The sequence below is a fragment of the Camelus bactrianus genome, chromosome 4, assembly GCF_048773025.1.
Source record: "Camelus bactrianus isolate YW-2024 breed Bactrian camel chromosome 4, ASM4877302v1, whole genome shotgun sequence".
Taxonomy (NCBI): domain Eukaryota; kingdom Metazoa; phylum Chordata; class Mammalia; order Artiodactyla; family Camelidae; genus Camelus; species Camelus bactrianus.
In genome coordinates, this window is record NC_133542.1 from 89,627,029 (window position 1) to 89,645,750 (window position 18,722).

At 35.5% G+C, this 18,722-nt stretch overlaps 1 protein-coding gene across 2 annotated transcripts in view; it reads left to right on the forward strand.

Moving 5' to 3' along the window:
* Positions 1–15,673, forward strand: part of UBQLN1 (ubiquilin 1) — a 39,987-nt gene extending 24,314 nt beyond the window's left edge. Inside the window, exons 4-11 of one of the 2 annotated variants that reach the window (XM_010967416.3) lie at positions 1,243–1,505; positions 1,995–2,153; positions 2,326–2,560; positions 7,301–7,443; positions 10,338–10,421; positions 11,649–11,764; positions 12,102–12,270; positions 13,668–15,673. In XM_010967416.3, the coding sequence (XP_010965718.1) occupies positions 1,243–1,505; positions 1,995–2,153; positions 2,326–2,560; positions 7,301–7,443; positions 10,338–10,421; positions 11,649–11,764; positions 12,102–12,270; positions 13,668–13,820 (1,322 nt within the window). In that variant the 3' untranslated portion in view covers positions 13,821–15,673. The remainder of the gene's footprint in view (positions 1–1,242; positions 1,506–1,994; positions 2,154–2,325; positions 2,561–7,300; positions 7,444–10,337; positions 10,422–11,648; positions 11,765–12,101; positions 12,271–13,667) is intronic. The other variant, XM_045504673.2, reaches the window with a different exon arrangement.
* The last annotated feature ends 3,049 nt before the right edge of the window (positions 15,674–18,722 follow it).

Genomic DNA, 18,722 nt, shown 5'->3' on the forward strand with positions numbered 1-18,722 from the left:
CAGTAAGTGAGGAATGAATGCATTCAGTTGGTTATATAATTTTACAAAGTTTTACGATAAGCACATAATCATCATCTTTGATCTGTTAGGTTTCTCTATGATTTAATTCCTTCAGAGAGACATCTGTTTCTTGATGGTTGGTAGCTCTGTTCCAACCAGAGTAACAGATGAATTCTAATTGTTAAACTAGTCTTCTGAAAAGAGATTATTAGAAGTATAATCTAGTGTATTTTTCTCATTTCTTTCTTAAGTGAGCATATTCTAGGGTGTTCTTTCAGGCACCAACAATTTCTCCAGCATTGCCTGGACAGGTGTCCAGTAGTTCAATCTGATACTACCTACCTGAAGTTGGTGTCAGATCTCACAACTTAAAAGGCTGTCCCCCATGACTTGCCCTACTTCACATACCAGTGAAAGTATTCTTACTGGCACCTGTACTTGCTGGTAGGCTATAAATTAGGTGTTCTCACAACCTCCTTCTCAGGTTTGGTGATTTGATAAAATGGCTCACAGGACTCAGGAAAACACTACTTAAATTTACCACTTTAGTATAAAGGATACACCTCAGACGTAGACAAATGGAAGAGAGAGAAGCATAGGGCAAGGCATTTGGGTGGGGGAGAGTGCATAGCTTCTCCCTTTCTTGGCTTGTCACCCTAATAGCATCTAGATGTGTTCACCAACACAGAAACTCTGAATCTCACTGCCTAAGAGTTTCCCAGAACTCAGTCTCTAGCCCCTCTGCCCTTCCTAGGGGTTGGTGGGTGGGGCTGAAAGTTCAACTTCCTAATCACTTGGTCTTTCTGGTGGCCATCCATCCTGAGGCTACCTAAGGGCCCCACCCTATGTAACATCATTAGCATAAATGAAGTGTAGTCTCCAGGGGCTTGTTATGAATAACAAGACATTCCCTTCACTTAGGAAATTCTAAGGGTTTTAGGATCAAAGATCCTATATGCAAAGATCAAATATATTTTTATATTATACCACACATAAGAAACATATACTTATTTGATTTTATTTCTTAAATATCAAAGTGAATATATTTTTAACTAGTTCATAAAATTAAACATGTATGTACAAAAGTAATAGGAATTCTATTTTTGCTTTAGAATAAATGGTTTTCTGTAATGGGCTGTTGATTCAGTTAATATTTCTTGCATCTTCATATTTTAGCACAGTCATGTTAACGATAAAATTTCTGACTTTAATTTATATGTCTTTTTCCCTTTATCTTCTTAGGTGGCCTTGGAGGACTTGCAGGCCTAAGTAGCTTGGGTTTGAATACTACCAACTTCTCTGAACTACAGAGTCAGATGCAGCGGCAACTTATGTCCAATCCTGAAATGATGGTCCAGATCATGGAGAATCCCTTTGTCCAGAGCATGCTCTCAAATCCTGACCTGATGAGGCAGTTAATTATGGCCAATCCGCAAATGCAGCAGTTGATACAGAGAAATCCAGAAATTAGTCATATGCTGAATAATCCAGATATTATGAGACAAGTATGTGGAAAATTCTTTCAGTTGAGTTAGCTAAGAAATTATATACTTACTTCTTTCCATTTAATTTTCTGTGTTTAAAGAGCTCACCATATATGTATGATTAAGCTAAAAAAAAAAAATTCCTAATCCTTGTTTAGGAAAACTAAACAAAGCACTGATTTGAACTATTTGAACTTTGAACTTCTGCTGTGTTTTAAAGATCTTAATAAATAGTTATTTTGCAGATTTAAGAATCAAAGAGTCCAGTTCAAGAGATGGGCATTCACTCATAACAAACTGCCTTTTTTCCTCTTGATATTTGAATATTAGCTTGCTTTCTGAGGTGAAATCCAGCAAGAATTACTTAAAATAATTTTCTAATTTAAAATATGAAGACTGCTAATTTCATAGAATTAGAAAACTTACAAAATTATCTGTAGCAGTTAATAGCTAAAATAATTTATGTGTATTTTTGTGCCCTTTTTTCCCCATTGGAAATCTTTTTCTTAGACATTGGAACTTGCCAGGAACCCAGCAATGATGCAGGAAATGATGAGAAACCAGGACCGAGCCTTAAGCAACCTAGAAAGCATCCCAGGGGGATATAATGCTTTACGGCGCATGTACACAGATATTCAGGAACCAATGCTGAGTGCTGCTCAGGAACAGGTGATAACACTGGCTCTGAGGCTCAGGCCAAGGCTCCTTTTATAACACAAATGTGTGTGATTGAGGGGTACCTTTGTGTGTGGAATGCAGTTTCATTTAAAAAGAGTTTCGTATCTGATATTTAAGACAAAAGCTTATTCTTCATGCTTTTTTTTTGTGTCTTTTATTACAGTTTGGTGGTAATCCATTTGCTTCCTTAGTGAGCAATACATCCTCAGGTGAAGGTAGCCAGCCTTCCCGTACAGAAAATAGAGATCCATTACCCAATCCATGGGCTCCACAGGCTTCCCAGAGTTCATCAGCTTCCAGCGGCACCACCAGCGCTGTGGGGGGCACTAGTGGCAGTGCTGCCAGTGGCACTGCTGGGCAGAGTTCTACTGCGCCAAATTTGGGGCCTGGAGTAGGAGGTATGCTCATAACAACTGATGGTTTTTCCCTTTGTTGTCCTCACTTATTTCAATAGTGAAAACATCTCTTATACTGTTACTCTGTGCTTTTGTATGAGGGACAGCTTTTATGAACTATCTTCTCATGTTGCAAGATATTTTTTTTTGTTTGTTTTTTAAGGAAGCTGTAAATATGTAAGGATTAATATAATCACTTCAAGTGCATTATAATGCAAAAGGTTACTGAAGATTTCCAGAGGCATTTTTGTGTTTTTGTCTTCTCAAGATGGTTTGGGAGAAGTGGCCTTTTCCTTTCAACAATATAGGAAAATGAAACTGTAGGGGTAACACAGTTACCTGTGTACTTATCACTGGAACACATTTTTCTTGCCTTGAGTCCAGTTTCGTATTCTTTTATAGAAATCAGTGGGTATCCACTCCTGATACCTGGGCTAAACCAGCTGCATCAGAGCACCTGCCAGATTTGGTAAAAATCAGATTTCTAGGTGTTAACCACGGACCTTGTGAATCAGAATTCTCCACAGTGGGGTTTAAGGTTTGTGTTTGTGTAAAGTTGCTGGAGATTCTGATGTGTGACCAGATTAGGAATTTGCTTTTGGTCATTTTTCTGTAGACTAGACTCAATAAATGAGTCTTTTCATCTGCCCTTTTTTCAACTATTCAGATATTTACATGCTAAGAATTAGGCCCAGAGTCAGCAGCCAGAATGAAGATTTTAGTCCCAGTATGTGGCACGTAAGTGAGAAGAGATGAAAGCTTGGGGCACTTTCCTAAGGTGAGAGTGACTAGGTATGTTTTAAAAGATCCTTACATGTTAGCAGAGGAAGTGGATACTGGATGAGGAATTTTTTTAAAGAATTCATTACTGAGAGGAAAAAATCAGAATGGTTACTGTAGTATATATTCTTTCCTATAATAAAGTGGGTGTCATGAGGTTTTTGGATAAAATACAGGTTTTATAAAAATTTAATGCCATTTTTAAAAATTGAAGTATAGATATAACATTAGATTAGCTTCAGGTATAAAATGTAATGATTCAATATTTATATATATTTCAGAATGATTACTGTGATCAGTCTAGTTAAACATCCAAAGTAATACCATATTTAAATCAAGGAAGAAAATTAACCTGCTCTGTATTTTACTTACTGCTTATTTGATTCTTATTGGCAAACTTTTGAGAGAGATGCTTTATTCATATTTTAAGGGTCTAAGAGCAGAGACAGCAAGGTTTCAGTCATTTCCCAACTGATGGGCAAATTGTTGTTTTTACTTTAGCATGGTGTCTATAGAAACAACTTCGTCTTACAAATGAATAATTGGTTTTGCAACTTTTTACTCAATTATTTTATTGAATGGCTTGATGCTTTGTTTAAGGTTTCATGTTAATATTTCCATCAAAGGAAAATAAGAAACAGCAAAAATTAATGTACCCTGGCTTAACAAATTGTTAACGCATTTTTGTACTATTATGATTTTTACTTAACTCTTTGAAGTTAGATTCACATACATATTCATAAACACACTATATACCTGAAAGGTGAGATTCTTGACTCTTCTTTTGCTCTGTAAGCATATTTTTCCTGCAAAGGGATAATAATACTTTAAGACTTTGCAGACCAAGAGGCAAAATCAAGAATATTATGTTACGAGAGAAAGCAAAATAGCACAAGTTTGTTTTTGTTTTTGATGGAATTAAAATGTAATTATAATTGGATATAATGTTTTCTTATACATATCTGCTAATGATAGGAATGGAATTCTTAAGGAATAACATTTTGCTTAATTGATGTTCACAGTGTTCCATTTTGTTACTGGCAGATCATTTGCAAATGCTCTTTTATAAATACTGATATATAATGAGATTTTAAATTTCATTTCATTCAGATATGTATTCATTTCAAGAACGTATGATCTTAAATGGCATATGCATCATTTGGAAAGAATTTATAGGATTCTGTTAGATTCTTCTTTGCTTTTAGGATATCATTGTAGTTTAACCACTTCTAATTGAAGGTTAGGTGGTAGTGCCTCAACTATACAGTTAAGTGAATTTTAAAATGTGGAAATTTCTTTGTGCTTGCACTGAGGCCCCAAAAATGCTTCTGGAATTACAGTGTGAGCTCAAAAGTATATCTACTGCAAATTTATGGGAATGGAGATCTTGCTGCTTGTTTTAACTTGACAGCACAAGAATGTATAAAGCAGTTTGACGTTGCTTGTGATTCAGACAGTTTCAGTTGTAGTAATGAATTACCACAGTCTGAGTTTGGCATGTAAATGATGTTTCACCTTGTATTTTGGGGTTGAATTCATTGAGAGACATTACCAAGTCTCTAGCAAAAGATAATCTTCAAAGTCATTTAGTGTTTGATAATGGTGATTGTTTCAGAAGAATTTCAGTCTTAGCCCTGAACTTAAAAAAAAATGGCAACAAAATTTTACCTCTGTTAAGCCATCAAACTACTGTAAGCAGAAAAAAACTGGTTGGACAAGTCAAGATAAATCTGAGAAAAGTTCATGGAATTGACTATGGTTAAGTTCACAAAGGTGAATGAAGTTCACCTGATGCTCCTACTCATTGAATAACATGATAGTTCAAAATATTTTGGAGAGTACTTGTTGATGAATAAGACAGTGAATAACTGTTATCTTTAAATACCTCATATTTTTACAGGCATTGTATCTTTCTCCAACTAATCCTTTTAATCCTTCACATGGGTTTTTATCATCAGAGGTAGCACATCTTATCATATTCTACTTCACGTTGTACCAAATGAATGTTTTCTCAACTTTGAAAATAGTTTGGCCTGTAGTTACTCCATGTAGACTGCTTATAGAGGCTAATTTTTCTGTTACTTCAAACTTGGTATTCACTTCTCAAACAAGAACTGAGCAGTAACATTTAACAATTCATCAAGAACCAAGGAATCTACTAAAAATAATTTGCATTGGTTTTTAATTGGTTATTGATGTTGAGCCCAATTGTCCTTAACATTTGAGAAACTATTCTCTTTGAAAGGCTAATAGTCTTTAAACAAGTTGGTTTTCTCTGGACACATTTATTTGGCTGCTGCAATGAAGATTTAATCACCGCTAGTATACTGGTTTCCTTGCTTGGCTAGCACATAAGCCATTTGAGAACTTAACTTTGCAGCCTTATTTTTATTTTTTATTTTTGTGAAGAAATTTGGCAATGATGAGATACTCTATATTTTGTATTTTTCTTACTTCCTTTTCTGTGAGTTGGGAGTATTGTGATGAGTGCTCTGTCTAGTAATGTTGAAGTATATTGTATTCTTTTAGTGTCATTGCATGGTAAACATGGTGTTTTGCCATCTCTTTTGATAAAATAATCCATACTCTGCTGTGCCTTAAAAGCACATTGATAGTTCAGTTCTCTTTTTCTTCTGTTCTCACGTGACTGGTATGCACTGGTAATGAAAAAAGAAATAACAGCATGCTACAGTGACTCATGTGGCATGAGGTACAGCTGAGTCACTGTGATTTGTGGAACACGGAACAGCAATGTGTAGTATGATAGAGCAGCGTGGAGCCTTTGTTGAAACTACTCAACTGCTTTTGTAGTACAAGAGCAACCATAGACAAGAAATGAGGGAGCATGACCATGTTCTAATTAAAATGTTATTTGTGGACACTGAAGTTTGAATTTCATATGGTTCTCACATTTCATAAATTTTTTTCATTAACCATTTAAAAATGTAAAAAAAATCGTAAAAACTATTTTAGCTCATGGGCTGTACGAAAACAGGTCATGGGCCATATTTGCCCTCTAGGCTGTTTGTCAATTCTTGTCCTAGAATATCCTTGAACTCTAAGATGTGGAAAAAACCTAAATTGAAACAACATGAGAAAATAGGAAAAACAAGAATTATTACAGAAAAACAGCAGAATTAAATAAACTAGAAAAGCGGAAAGAGTCAAATGTTTTAAGACTTGATAAAACTTTGCTGAATGGATTAAGAACAGAAAGGAGATGAAAAATTTCACTTAATGAGCTTAAGAATATATTTGAGTTTGATTGTATCTAGACAGCAAGTGAAAATATGGATATATGTTGAACAAATTAATTTTCAAAAAATGTTGAATTGACATAAGTTTAGCTGTAGCTCTCAGCAAAAAAAGAGAAAAAATAATAGTAACAAGCATCTACACGTTAATTTAATTGTCACAACCATCTCATCAAGTAGATACCCCATTTTACAGGTGGGGAAAGGATGAAGAAACGTCCTTAATTTGGGGTTCAGTTCATTGAGTGCTATGATTCAGTGAAAATGGGTTGGAGGCCTCAGTGAGAAGGCTTCCTTCTTTCCTAGGTATGGAGTGCTGAATACAATGCTAATTAAGTGATCCTGGAGGAAAAATTGGCCCAGATTTTCCTTCACTTTATAAGATTTTGCAATAGTAATTTTGACCATACCTAATTTTTGCCTTAAATTGACTTTAGAACCTACCCTTTCCATAGATGTAATTTTACCATAAAAGCACCTAGAATGTTTGAAGTCCATAAGCCGCCCTTTATTGGTATGTGTTGGGCATGTAGTTTTGGAGATCTTAGGTTTAAAAGTCTTTCTTAGTTTAATTGATAAGTAATATGTATACTTACTTGCAGTTGCTAAAATTATGCACAGTGCGGTATTTTAAAATTGTACTTTCACTTTTGTTTCTGTATCTTTTCCTTGATAAAATATCCCTTTTTTTTTTTAAACAAACTTTCAGCTAGTATGTTCAACACACCAGGAATGCAGAGCTTGTTGCAACAAATAACTGAAAACCCACAACTTATGCAAAACATGTTGTCTGCCCCCTACATGAGGAGCATGATGCAGTCACTAAGCCAGAACCCCGACCTTGCTGCACAGGTGAGTTTGTAACTGTATTAAGGACTATGCAGCATGAATTGAAATAGCCTAATCAAATAATTGCTGTTTTTTTGTTGTTGTTTTGTGCGTGCTACCTTAACACACTAGAGAAGTAGGTAAAATACATCTCCAATTTTTTGGACAGTTTATTTCCTCACAGTAAATGAATGCTTCTTAATGTAGTTAAAAACAGCTTCATTTCTGGTATTCACTGCCTAAAAAGAAGTGGAGTTTTACTTTATATATTCTGCACGTGTTGATTTAGGAGATGAGTGTAAAAGTTTTGAATTGCTCTCCCTTTTGAAGATACATTCTTTAGTGTAATATGCATCTTGATTAAGAAGTGTTAATACATTTGAAAACCTTTTACTTATTAGATTATACAGATTCTGAGTAATAGTCATGTACAAAATGGCAGTTATAAAATAACCTGAAATTGTTTAGTACAGGCAGAGGGAGATTGGTGGAAATAGTATTCTCATGCTTTCAGTTACAGATTTCCCCCTGAAGTTAGTATTAATGGTCCTTTATTAAATAGTTTATTTTCTAACTTGTTTCTGAAGAGACCGTAACTAAGATTGGTGGATATCAACCCTAGCTGAACATTTAGGATGACTTTGGGGACTTTAAAATTGGAAAAAAAAAATGGCCCCATCCTGAGCAGTTTTTATGCAACTGTAGTGGATTTTTCCCCCCTCATGTTCCTTCGGTGATTCTGATGTAACCGTAGGTTAAAAACTGCTGGGCTTGAAAAACCTTGGAGGATGTGAAAATAAGCCTTGATTATCTATAATTTGTATTTGTTATTTATTAAAAATGGATTTTGTGGAATGTTTGGAATTTTAAATTGTTTTTTTTACAGTCTCTTCCCATTTCCAAAATTTTAAAAACCTTTAACTTTAATTACTTCATTATGTTGAATGGAATATTTTTTATATTTCTGAAGCCTGGAACCATATTGATTCAAGTATATAGTAGATATTTTCAGGTTATAATCCTCAGCAACAACTTTATCCTCTTAAAATTTGTGGGATTGGAAATAAAGTTTTTAAGTGAATTTTTATATATTTAAATTTTGCATTTTGTTGAGTGAAAGATTGTTTTATTCATAAAACTATTAGACTGAGTTCTTAGTATTAAATGCTTCAGCTTACTGTGATGATAGCACCTTTGTTTAAAATAAATGTGGAAAATATGTGTGCAGAGTGATCCTACTTGTATGTTTTTAAATGTGTATTTGGCCAAGTATTAAGTGCGCATCTTTAAAATTTTGATGTTATTTAACAAGCACATTCCTGGCCACTTAAACTAACAATTTGACATTTATAAAGTGACTCGAGCACTTTTGTATTCTGGCTTTTGACTCCAAAGCAAAATGTAGACTAAAGAAGGCTAGATATGAGTTGTCTTTTATTATAGACAATTCAGAAACATTTACAGTGTACTTTGGTTATCAGCAGATTAAAGTTTGTAGTGCCTCAATTCTGATTTTGATTTTTAGGTATTAAAAAAACTCTGAGTATAAAAACTTGTTATATACAGTCAGGTAAGTTAGGAGAAATACCCTAATGAAATGAGATACAATTTTCTGAGAAAGAATGAGTAAGTTTAAGATGACATGCTTTTTCAAGTAACACGAATCCTGAAACAAAGACGTGAGAACTTCATTGATATGTTCATAATAATGACTGGAGCCAATAAAGAAGCAGGTTCATTGGTCTCAAGTAGATTTTACTTTATTTATTGTGAACTTACTGGTCACTTTGAAATAAATACTGTATATCCATAAAACACTGTCTGACTTCTTCCTGCTTTATTTATTTATTGGAGTTAACTAAACAATCTACTTTGCAACAATAGATAAACTAAAGAAGGTAGGGAGGAATTCTTTCTACTTCCAGTATCTACATATAATTACTCTCAAATATGACTAACTACTTAAGGGCAAGATTATTTCCCCCCCAGACTTTGGATGTGGACTGGTTAAATAGGCTATCAGTAAATCATTGTTAGTTGACTTTTTTACTCCATCTGGAGAAACTGATATAAAATTTGTTTTTTTTTGAAGCTCTGAGAATTTACTAGATTCTGGTTATGCTGATTGTGTATTGTAATCTTATTTTCAGTTATGCAACATCATGTTAACATTGACCCTGACTTTTAAATTCCTAACACCCATTTGAAGGTTAGGAGGCATGCCATTTTTCTCATCTCTTTTGGTAGTGAGGTGAAATCCAGAGGCTAATCTTGGTGTTCTCAAATGGATTTACATCTTTTAGGGCTTAAAGCATTTCATTACTTTCCCCAGAGATCTATCAGTGCTAGTCCAGGGCTGATTTTCACCTAGCAGCTCCAGTTCTCTGGCAAGTTGGTTGCTGTTCTGTGGTGTTATTTTTCTGGACCTAATATTAGCTGTTTCGTAGTACGCAGGTAGATATAGTGGTTCCAGATCTGGATTTTCTCTGTGCTTGCCACTTGTGTGTCGCGGTGTCTAAGCAAGCCATGTATAGTTTCATGTATTGATGCTTAAGTTTATTCTGTCGGTGTAGCAGAAAATGTATCCTTGTGAATGCAGTTACTCCCATTTTTCTTTCAAAGGCAAATATTCACCTTCACTCAAGGGACAGCCTGAGAAAATGAGTGCTTTTATTTTTTAGGGTATTGCATGTCATTATCATAAATCACCATTCTCATTGAGAGAGAAGATGCCTCGTTTCTTTTTTTTTTTCTGGAGATCCCTCTTGTGGACAGTATCTTCCCTTTTTTATTCATGTTCTACCTTCCTCCCTTTTAAGTGCCAGGTTAGGCACTTGGGGGAAGATAGACTATTAAACAAGGTACATTACTTGTTTCAGATATTTCCAGTTAAAATTGTTTGAACACTTGCCCCATAGATGATGCTGAATAATCCCCTATTTGCTGGAAATCCTCAGCTTCAAGAACAAATGAGACAACAGCTCCCAACTTTCCTCCAACAAGTGAGTAAGAAAAGATGCTAGCTATCTTCGGTAATGATGTGCTTGAAAAAATTTGATAATAAACATTTTCCTTGCTCTTCTCTGGCTGATAGCAAAACATAGAATAGAGTCTGGTAATGCTGTCAATTTGCAGAGAATTCAGCTTGATCTTAACTGAGCCCCATTTCACTGCTGACCTTTTGCTTATATTTCTTAAACATAAATTCTGAGGAAAGGACCATTTGATTTTTGCTTTTGAGGATGTAGGATTTTTTAATGCTTCGTTAATACCATAAACCATTTCCTTTCACTTTACTAACTTTGAAGTGCTTCATTGTGTCGTGTTATGCTTTACGGTTTAACTAATCTCGAGTAACAGGAAAGAGCTACCCTAACCCGTTTTACAGGTTTGGTTTCTTCCTATGTTTTACTTCTTCCAAATTAATAGAAGACCTGTTTTCTAAGGGGGGTGGGGTAGATCTCATTCCTCAGACTCGGAATTAGCAAGATTAAAATTGTCAGTGTTGTCATAAGGAAGGTTTATTATTAAAAAGTATTTGAGATTGCCATGGTATTTTATTATTTAAAAAGATAAAAGAGAAGTCAGTCTTCGTGTTTTGAAACTGGAAGTTCTAGGGAGGGCTTCAAAATACAATGCAGATGATCCATAGGCCTGTAAAACTTATCCTAGGTAGGTTAGTGTCCTTGATCTATGTAATGATGTAAGCCTATCTTTTTTGGTTAGTCAGGTGGTGTGTATTTGGAAGTAGTGAAGCCGAATTAAGGACGCATGCATTAACTTCGAATTTGAAACTATTTTTGAGTGTATCTGACTGGTAAAATTGTTACATCAGCAACAGATAACACTTGGTCAGGAGGAATATGTGGCTTTCACCATATTACCATGTTATATTTACTGTGCGTTTGGATGTTGTCTCTTAGAAATAATACTTTCATCTGTTGGAGAAGGGGAACAGTTGTGGCTTCCAGAGGAGCTCCTGATTGTCTTTCATTATGAAAAAAGGCATTCATGATGGACTTGGGAGTAGGTCAAGTAATGATTTGCACACTAGGTTTGCTGTCAAAGAGAGGAGGTGCTTGTGTTTTTTGGGGGAAAGAAATTATGGATTACCACTGTCTAGGAGTAAGGTTTTAGATTTCCCCCAGAAACATAGCAAAGAAAACATTTAAATTTTACATTCACTGATTTTAATTCCCTCGTAACCTCTGGTTTTCTTTCTTCCTTAGATGCAGAATCCTGATACGTTATCGGCAATGTCAAACCCTAGAGCAATGCAGGCCTTGTTACAGATTCAGCAGGGTTTACAGACCTTAGCAACGGAAGCCCCTGGCCTCATCCCAGGGTAGGCTTATTTGGGGAAGGTTATGGAAGTGCACAATGGTTACTTTCTCTGAGAATTTCACACTTAATGTCATTCTGCCTTTTTTTGTTGAGATTGCTTTTATGTATGTATGTATGTATGTATGTATGTATGTATGTATTGTTTGCTAATGCTTTTTTTTGAGGGTTTTTTTTTTGAGATTGCTTTTAAGACAGTTTTCAAAGCTAAAAACGCTTGGTTTTAGAAGCTAACTTAGCTAATACCATGTTAAAATATAACTGATTTACTACAGGCTGGCATGATCTGGCCTCTTACTGTGCAGGAGTTTAGATTTATTGCTAATTCATGCTTTCTCTAGGTTTACTCCTGGCCTGGGAACATTAGGGACCACTGGAGGCTCTTCAGGAACCAATGGCTCTAGTTCTGCACCTAGTGAAAACCCAAGTCCCACAGCAGGAACCACTGAGCCTGGGCACCAGCAGTTTATCCAGCAAATGCTGCAGGCTCTGGCTGGAGTGAATCCTCAGGTAATGATTCTTTTCTGTTCACATTTTGCATTTCTTAATTTTAGAAATTTCAAAGAAAGAAAAATCAAAAATGGCTCTCCTTTCAGGTGTAGACCATGATGAAAAGGACATTCTTAAAGATACTGATTCTTAAAAACAGGCATTACAAAAATTGTTTACTTTGGGTGCTATATTAGACACTAAAGGAAAGGTTAGTGGAAGGGAAGAAATGCTTTGCCTTAATTTTTGGAAATTGTCTTTTAAAATGCATTCTTTTTTGCAGTCCCTGTTTGAAAATTATTTGAAATAGGTTATATTTTATAAAAGTTTGTCAAGGAAGAAGATAAACTTTATTATCCCAAATACTTCCTGTATTCTACCTTAGTTTTTGAATTTTGACTTTAAAAAAAGTCCTAACTACCTCACCCCACCTGCTGCTGCCTCATGTGGTAACTTGTGTTACATGTATACTCCTCACAAATATGGCTGAAAAATGTGCATGCCTAATAATGTTCTTGCATCTGGAAACATTCATTTACTAAGAATCTGCCATTATAAAGAGATGATTGCCAGTTCAGACCTATTATGGTAGATTATCCTTAAACTTAGACATGGCGAAAATACAGCATACTTTCTGATTTCAAGCCTTACTAAATACAATAAACAGAGCTGTGTTTTATCTTACACAAGTGTATGTATTCTTGGTACCTGGCATAACTTCTGGCTCAGAAAATATTCATGGAATTAATAAGAAAAAAAGATTTTAGTTATTGGACAGAATTGTTATGTAAGTTGAACAATCTACAGGCCTCACCATTATCAGGTTGCCCAGAATTGATTGATCATTTATGCATTTTTTTCTTACCTCATTTCTGGAAAAAAAAAAGATGCAGCTGAACTGTCAGGAGTATAGTCTATGCATCTGGAAACTGGAACTCTTTTCTAAAGACTTGACTGGCCAACACAGAAATTAAATTCACATTATAAGCCTCGTTAGAACTTTAGAGTTGTATACATGAGGACACTGGCTTTTATAATACTCAGTTGGTCAATAGCTACAAAATACATAATTTAATTCTAAACTGTTTGCATAGATACTTTTAAGTTTCCCTGTATGTTCATTAGCATCTTAAGTATATCTAAAGTAATGGTTGAAGTCTATTAGGCTTTTTTTTTGAAGCAGTTAATATGATCTGTGTGACATGATGGTTTACATATAAATTAGACTGTTTAAAATAAAGTGCTAAATGGACTTCTAAATATGTTGAATATATTTCAGAAAAGAGACCAGTGCTTTTTATATAGCTTAGGAGACCAGCAGATGTTATTAAAAAAGCAGTTAAAATTTTTAAAAGATTATTTAGGTGTGAATGGACTGATTTTCCTTTGAGTTTTAGTTTGCTTATTTTCTTTAACAGCTACAGAATCCAGAAGTCAGATTTCAGCAACAACTGGAACAGCTCAGTGCAATGGGATTTTTGAACCGTGAAGCAAACTTGCAAGCGCTAATAGCAACAGGAGGTGATATCAATGCGGCTATTGAAAGGTTACTGGGCTCTCAGCCATCATAGCAGCATTTCTGTATCTTGGGAAAAATGTAATTTATTTTTGATAACGGCTCTTAAATCTTTAAAATACCTGCTTTATTTCATTTTGACTTTTGGAATTCTGTGCTGTTATAAACAAACCCAATATGATGCATTTTAAGGTGGAGTGCAGTAATAAGATGTGTGGGTTTCTCTGTTTTTTTTTGTTTTTTTTTTTTCCTGGAACAGTGGGAATCAATGCTTTTTCATTTAAGGCTACTGCATGCATCAAACACTTCTGCATTTATTGTAATTTTTAAAAAACATGCCACCTTTTATAGTTGGGTGAACAGATTTTTGTCCTGCATCTGTCCAGTTTATTTGCTTTTTAAACATTAGCGTATGGTAGTAATTTATGTAGAATAAAAGCATTAAAAAGAAGCAAGTCATTTGCGCTTTATAATTTGTGGTACAACATTGCTTATTGTGACTTTGGCATGTATTTTGGCAAACAAAAATGCTGTAAGATTTATACTACTGACAGTTTTTGCTTTATTTGTATACAGTGTATGTAAGCACATTTGGGACTGCATTTCTAGAAACATACTGTAATAGATTATCTGAGCAAAACACCTGTAACCAAAAAAGTGTAAAGATAAGGAAATACTTCAAAGCTGAGTATTTCCTGATTGCGTAGAATCTTACAGCATCTTTGATAAACATCTCTCAGCAGAAGTACTGGTTAGTCAGGTTTGTTGAAAATACAGTAGAAGAGCTGATTGTGGTTATCTCTTTAAGGACATTTAATTGTACAGACAACATGATGTATCATTGTCTCAGCATTCAGAGATTGACTGTAAATTACCTTAATCTTTGTGCAGACTGAAGGAGCACTGTAGTATAAACCCAGAAGTGCATTTGCCGAGGACTTTTCAGCTTCTCCCATAGGTAGTTTAACAGGCATTACAATTTGTAATTGAAATGTTGCTTTCACTGAAAGTGTCTTGATGTTTCAGTTATTTTTAATCGCCATATAAAAATAGAACTATCTTTTGGGTTTATCATTTTTCTCATGCACAGGCAATACATGAATTTAAAATGATTTGTGAGCCACTTGTTTCTGAAGTGTTTTGGTAGTTCTATTAAGAAATAGTTAAATATTGTGCTTTTCAGAGCCTCAGAGAAGGGGAATTAGGGGGGTGGGGGTGGGGATCTATCCTGGATGGGGCCAGCCTAAATAATGCTGGCATCCAAGATTCTGTTAGGGTATCTGTGCATATAGTGTAGTAAAGAAGTACCATTCAGAGGTGAGAAACACAGAGCCGTTTTAACAATGCTGAGTATATTTGGCTGTTCTACAGCTTTTTCTTCCCTCCCCAAAGAAGTTCTGTTTGCCTAACTCTCAAACTGTTGGGGTGGTACATTCCTTTAGGACCAATTTAAACATAACTTTGGGGTCAGTAATATATTTGGCTGACTCTGGTTCAGTATTCTCTTAGGTCATTATATTCTCTTCATGTACAGTTACAGGAAATTAAAATGTTAAAGTAACCTAAAATGAATTCAGACAGTAAAATCAAGGGTAATACAGTTGAATTCCATTACTTCCGTAAGTTGCTTGCTATTAAAAAAGGTAAAGAGGCCAGGTTGCCCACCATCCCTCACACTGTTCTGACACTTTCCCCAGGAAGAAAACATTGTACAAAGGTCAGGATGGAGGCATGACTAGAGGACGCTGTTTCGGATGATATTCATGTGTCTCTGCTCTCTCTGCCTTATGCCTCAGTGTGGTTTAAAAAACTTTTGTACTGGCCAATGGTGGTATACAGTGTGGGATAGTGTCATAACCAGTTTGACGATTTATTAAGCAGAAAATAACAATAAATCTCTAGCTTTTACACTTGGTTTGTTTTGCCTTTTTTTTGAAAGAAAAAGATGTCTTCAATTTATTTTCTCTAACTGTGTCTTTTAAAGATTATTGGAGTTGATTTACCCCAGAATTTAGCACACTTGAGTTGTTTTTCATTATTTTTTTGTTTCCTCTATTAAAATATGTGCATAATACTGTATTGTGGTTTAAAAAGAAAACCTACTCTGAAGTCAGGTGACCTGGGCTTTGCTTGCTATTTTTGGTACTTGACTAGTTATCTGATTTTGAGTCAAGGCATTATGATTTCACTGTGAAAGTGGCAGCGAGGTCTGCACAGCACACCCAGCTGGGCGACCTCTTAAGGACATTTTAGTTGTTGCACTGGTATGATTTGTTGTTTGTTGTGAATATGTTCATCTTAGATCTGATCTTTTAAGGAGTTCAAAATACTTAAAATTCTTAAAAGCATTAAAAAGACTCTTAAAATACTGTGGACTTAAATTGTTCTCATACTGGGTTATTTATTACAAAATGAATAGAGTGGTGAAAATAACATTTCAAGATTTTATTTCCTAAGTGGAGTATTTAATCTTTAAGTGTAGCAAATCAGGTAAATGACGGCTAGCCTCTATATTCAGTGTTGGAGCTTAGACTTGGCTTGAGTATACTAATGAGAGGGGCCTTTTGTTTGGGGGAGGCATAATTACTATGTTAATAGGCAAATTACAACAAAATAGGACATAAAAATGTCGCTAACATTGGTGATAAAAGTGAAGCTAAGGCACATATCTGTGCCCTTGTGCAAAACAAAAAAGTTACGTGGTTAAGGCAGGGAAATACTGCGTACTGTACTTCCTTTCTTAGAGATTAACATTAAATTGAGCATGTTAAAGTCAACAAGAAGTCCTACATTAAAGAAACCTGTTTAATTCAGCCTTCTATCCTCTACTATTCTTTTCACTTAACTGTTCTTCAGAGTAATGCTATATCCAGTGAACACATTTGGGGAAAACTATGCTTAGCAAGTCTCCGCTTCTCATTGCTTATGGCCTTCTCCTCTCTGGAATTTCATCTGTTGTCTTTGGCTTATATAAAGCCTACTCTGCCTTCTGGGATCAGTTCTGTAAAGTCTTCCTAAACTTTGCTAACCAGTTGATATGCTCTGAATGTCAACTGCTGCATTCTCTTTCACTTACAGTTTTGGGGATTTTTGTTTTTCTGCTCTGAAATTTTCATGGCTAATACTAAAGTAACATTAAATGTGTCTCCTCAACATATTTGTATCTTTCCTCTAATAAACCATAGGCCACCACTGCCTTAGAACGTCGACATTTATTGAACATCTGTTGAATATCAGTTTCTTTTCTAGTTGCTCAAAGTATAGCTGTAAGTAGAGGGTTTACATAGTAGAAATGTAGGAAGACAGACAGTGAACAAAACATACATATGGCCTGTTAGGTAGTGACAAGTGCTTTGGTGGAAAACAATAAGGAGACTAGTTCAGGAAGAAGGTTATTTTATTTTATTTTATTTTATTTTAATTAAAACATTGTTGATTTATAGTGTTGTGTTTCTGGTGTACAACATAGTGATTCAGTTACACATATATATATTATATATATAATAACTTTTTCATTTCAAGTTACTGCAAGATACTGAATATTGAATATAGTTCCCTGTGCTATACAGTAGGACCTTGTTGGTTATCTATTTTACATACAGTAATTTGTATCTGCAAATCCCAAACTCCTAACTTATCCCTCCCCTTGTATTTTATATAAGGTAGTCAGAAAATGCCTCTTAGAGAAGATGACATTTAAATAGAGGCTTGAATATCTTGGAGGGTGAGTAGCTTTTCAGGAAGAGGGACAGCTAATTAGAATGCCCTGTAATATGAATGTTCTTACTGTGTTTGTAGAACACAGGGAGTTTAACGTGACTGGGCAAGGTGAGCTTGGGAGAAAGTCATGTAGGGACTATGACCGGAGAGATGGGGACCGGGAGTGCTCCAGGTGTTTGATGTGGAGGACTTGATACCCCAGATTTTGTGTCCCATCCCCAGTGTTTATGATTTACTAGTCCCAGGATTGAAGGAGAACTTGCATTTCTAACAGGTTCTCAATTGAGAGCCACTGGACTAAGGGGACAGATTGGAAGTAGAGAGACTGTTGGGAGGTAATAATTTCAATGAGAGATCATACCAGCTTGGGTTGGATTGGTAGCAGTGGAGGTGGTAAGAAGTGGAAAGATTTAGGGTAATTTGGAAGGCCAAGCCAGTAGGTTTTACTGATGGATAAAAGCGTGAGGGTAAGAGCAAGAGAGTTGGCACGCGGAGTTAGCAAGGTAGAGACTTCCAGGGAGAAGTGTTCATCAGAAGTCTAGTTTTGATATGTTAAGTGAGACGTACTTGATTAGGTACATAATTGGGGATAATGAGAAGGCAGTTGGAGGAGAGTTTCAGGCTACAGACAGGTTGTACAGCTGCCAATATATATAGGTAGTATTTAAAGCCAAGGAACTAAATCAGTGGTTCTTCATAGAAGTGATTTTACCCCCCCTAGGGGGCTCTTGGCAAGGTTTGGAGACACCCTTTCAACATCTGGCGAGGCTGCTGTTGACATCTAGTGAGTAGAGGCCAAGGATGCTGCTGACATTCTCAGATGCACGGCACAGCCTTCCACAACAAAGGATATCTGGTCCAAAAGTGTTAATAGTGCCAAGGTTGAGAAATCCTGATTGGATGAATTTTAGAGTGTTGGTAAACACATTTGGGGAAGACTGAGCCCTGTCTCACTCTTAGCTTCCAGTTCAGAGAGATTGAGAGAAAACCAGCAAAGGACATGAACAGACAGGTACTCTGAAAGCAAGTGGAGAAACTTTTTCTGTATGAGAAAGATGGTGAACGAACTGTTAAGTGCTGTTGCTTCAAGTACTCATCATGGATCGAGTATTAACCTTTGGATTTAGTAAAGGGAAGGACCTCTATGATTATGATAGAGGTTTTAAAGGGTGATGACGGCAAAATTCTGGTTAGAGTGGACTTAGAAAATATCAGGACATAAGAGTTTTGAAGTAAA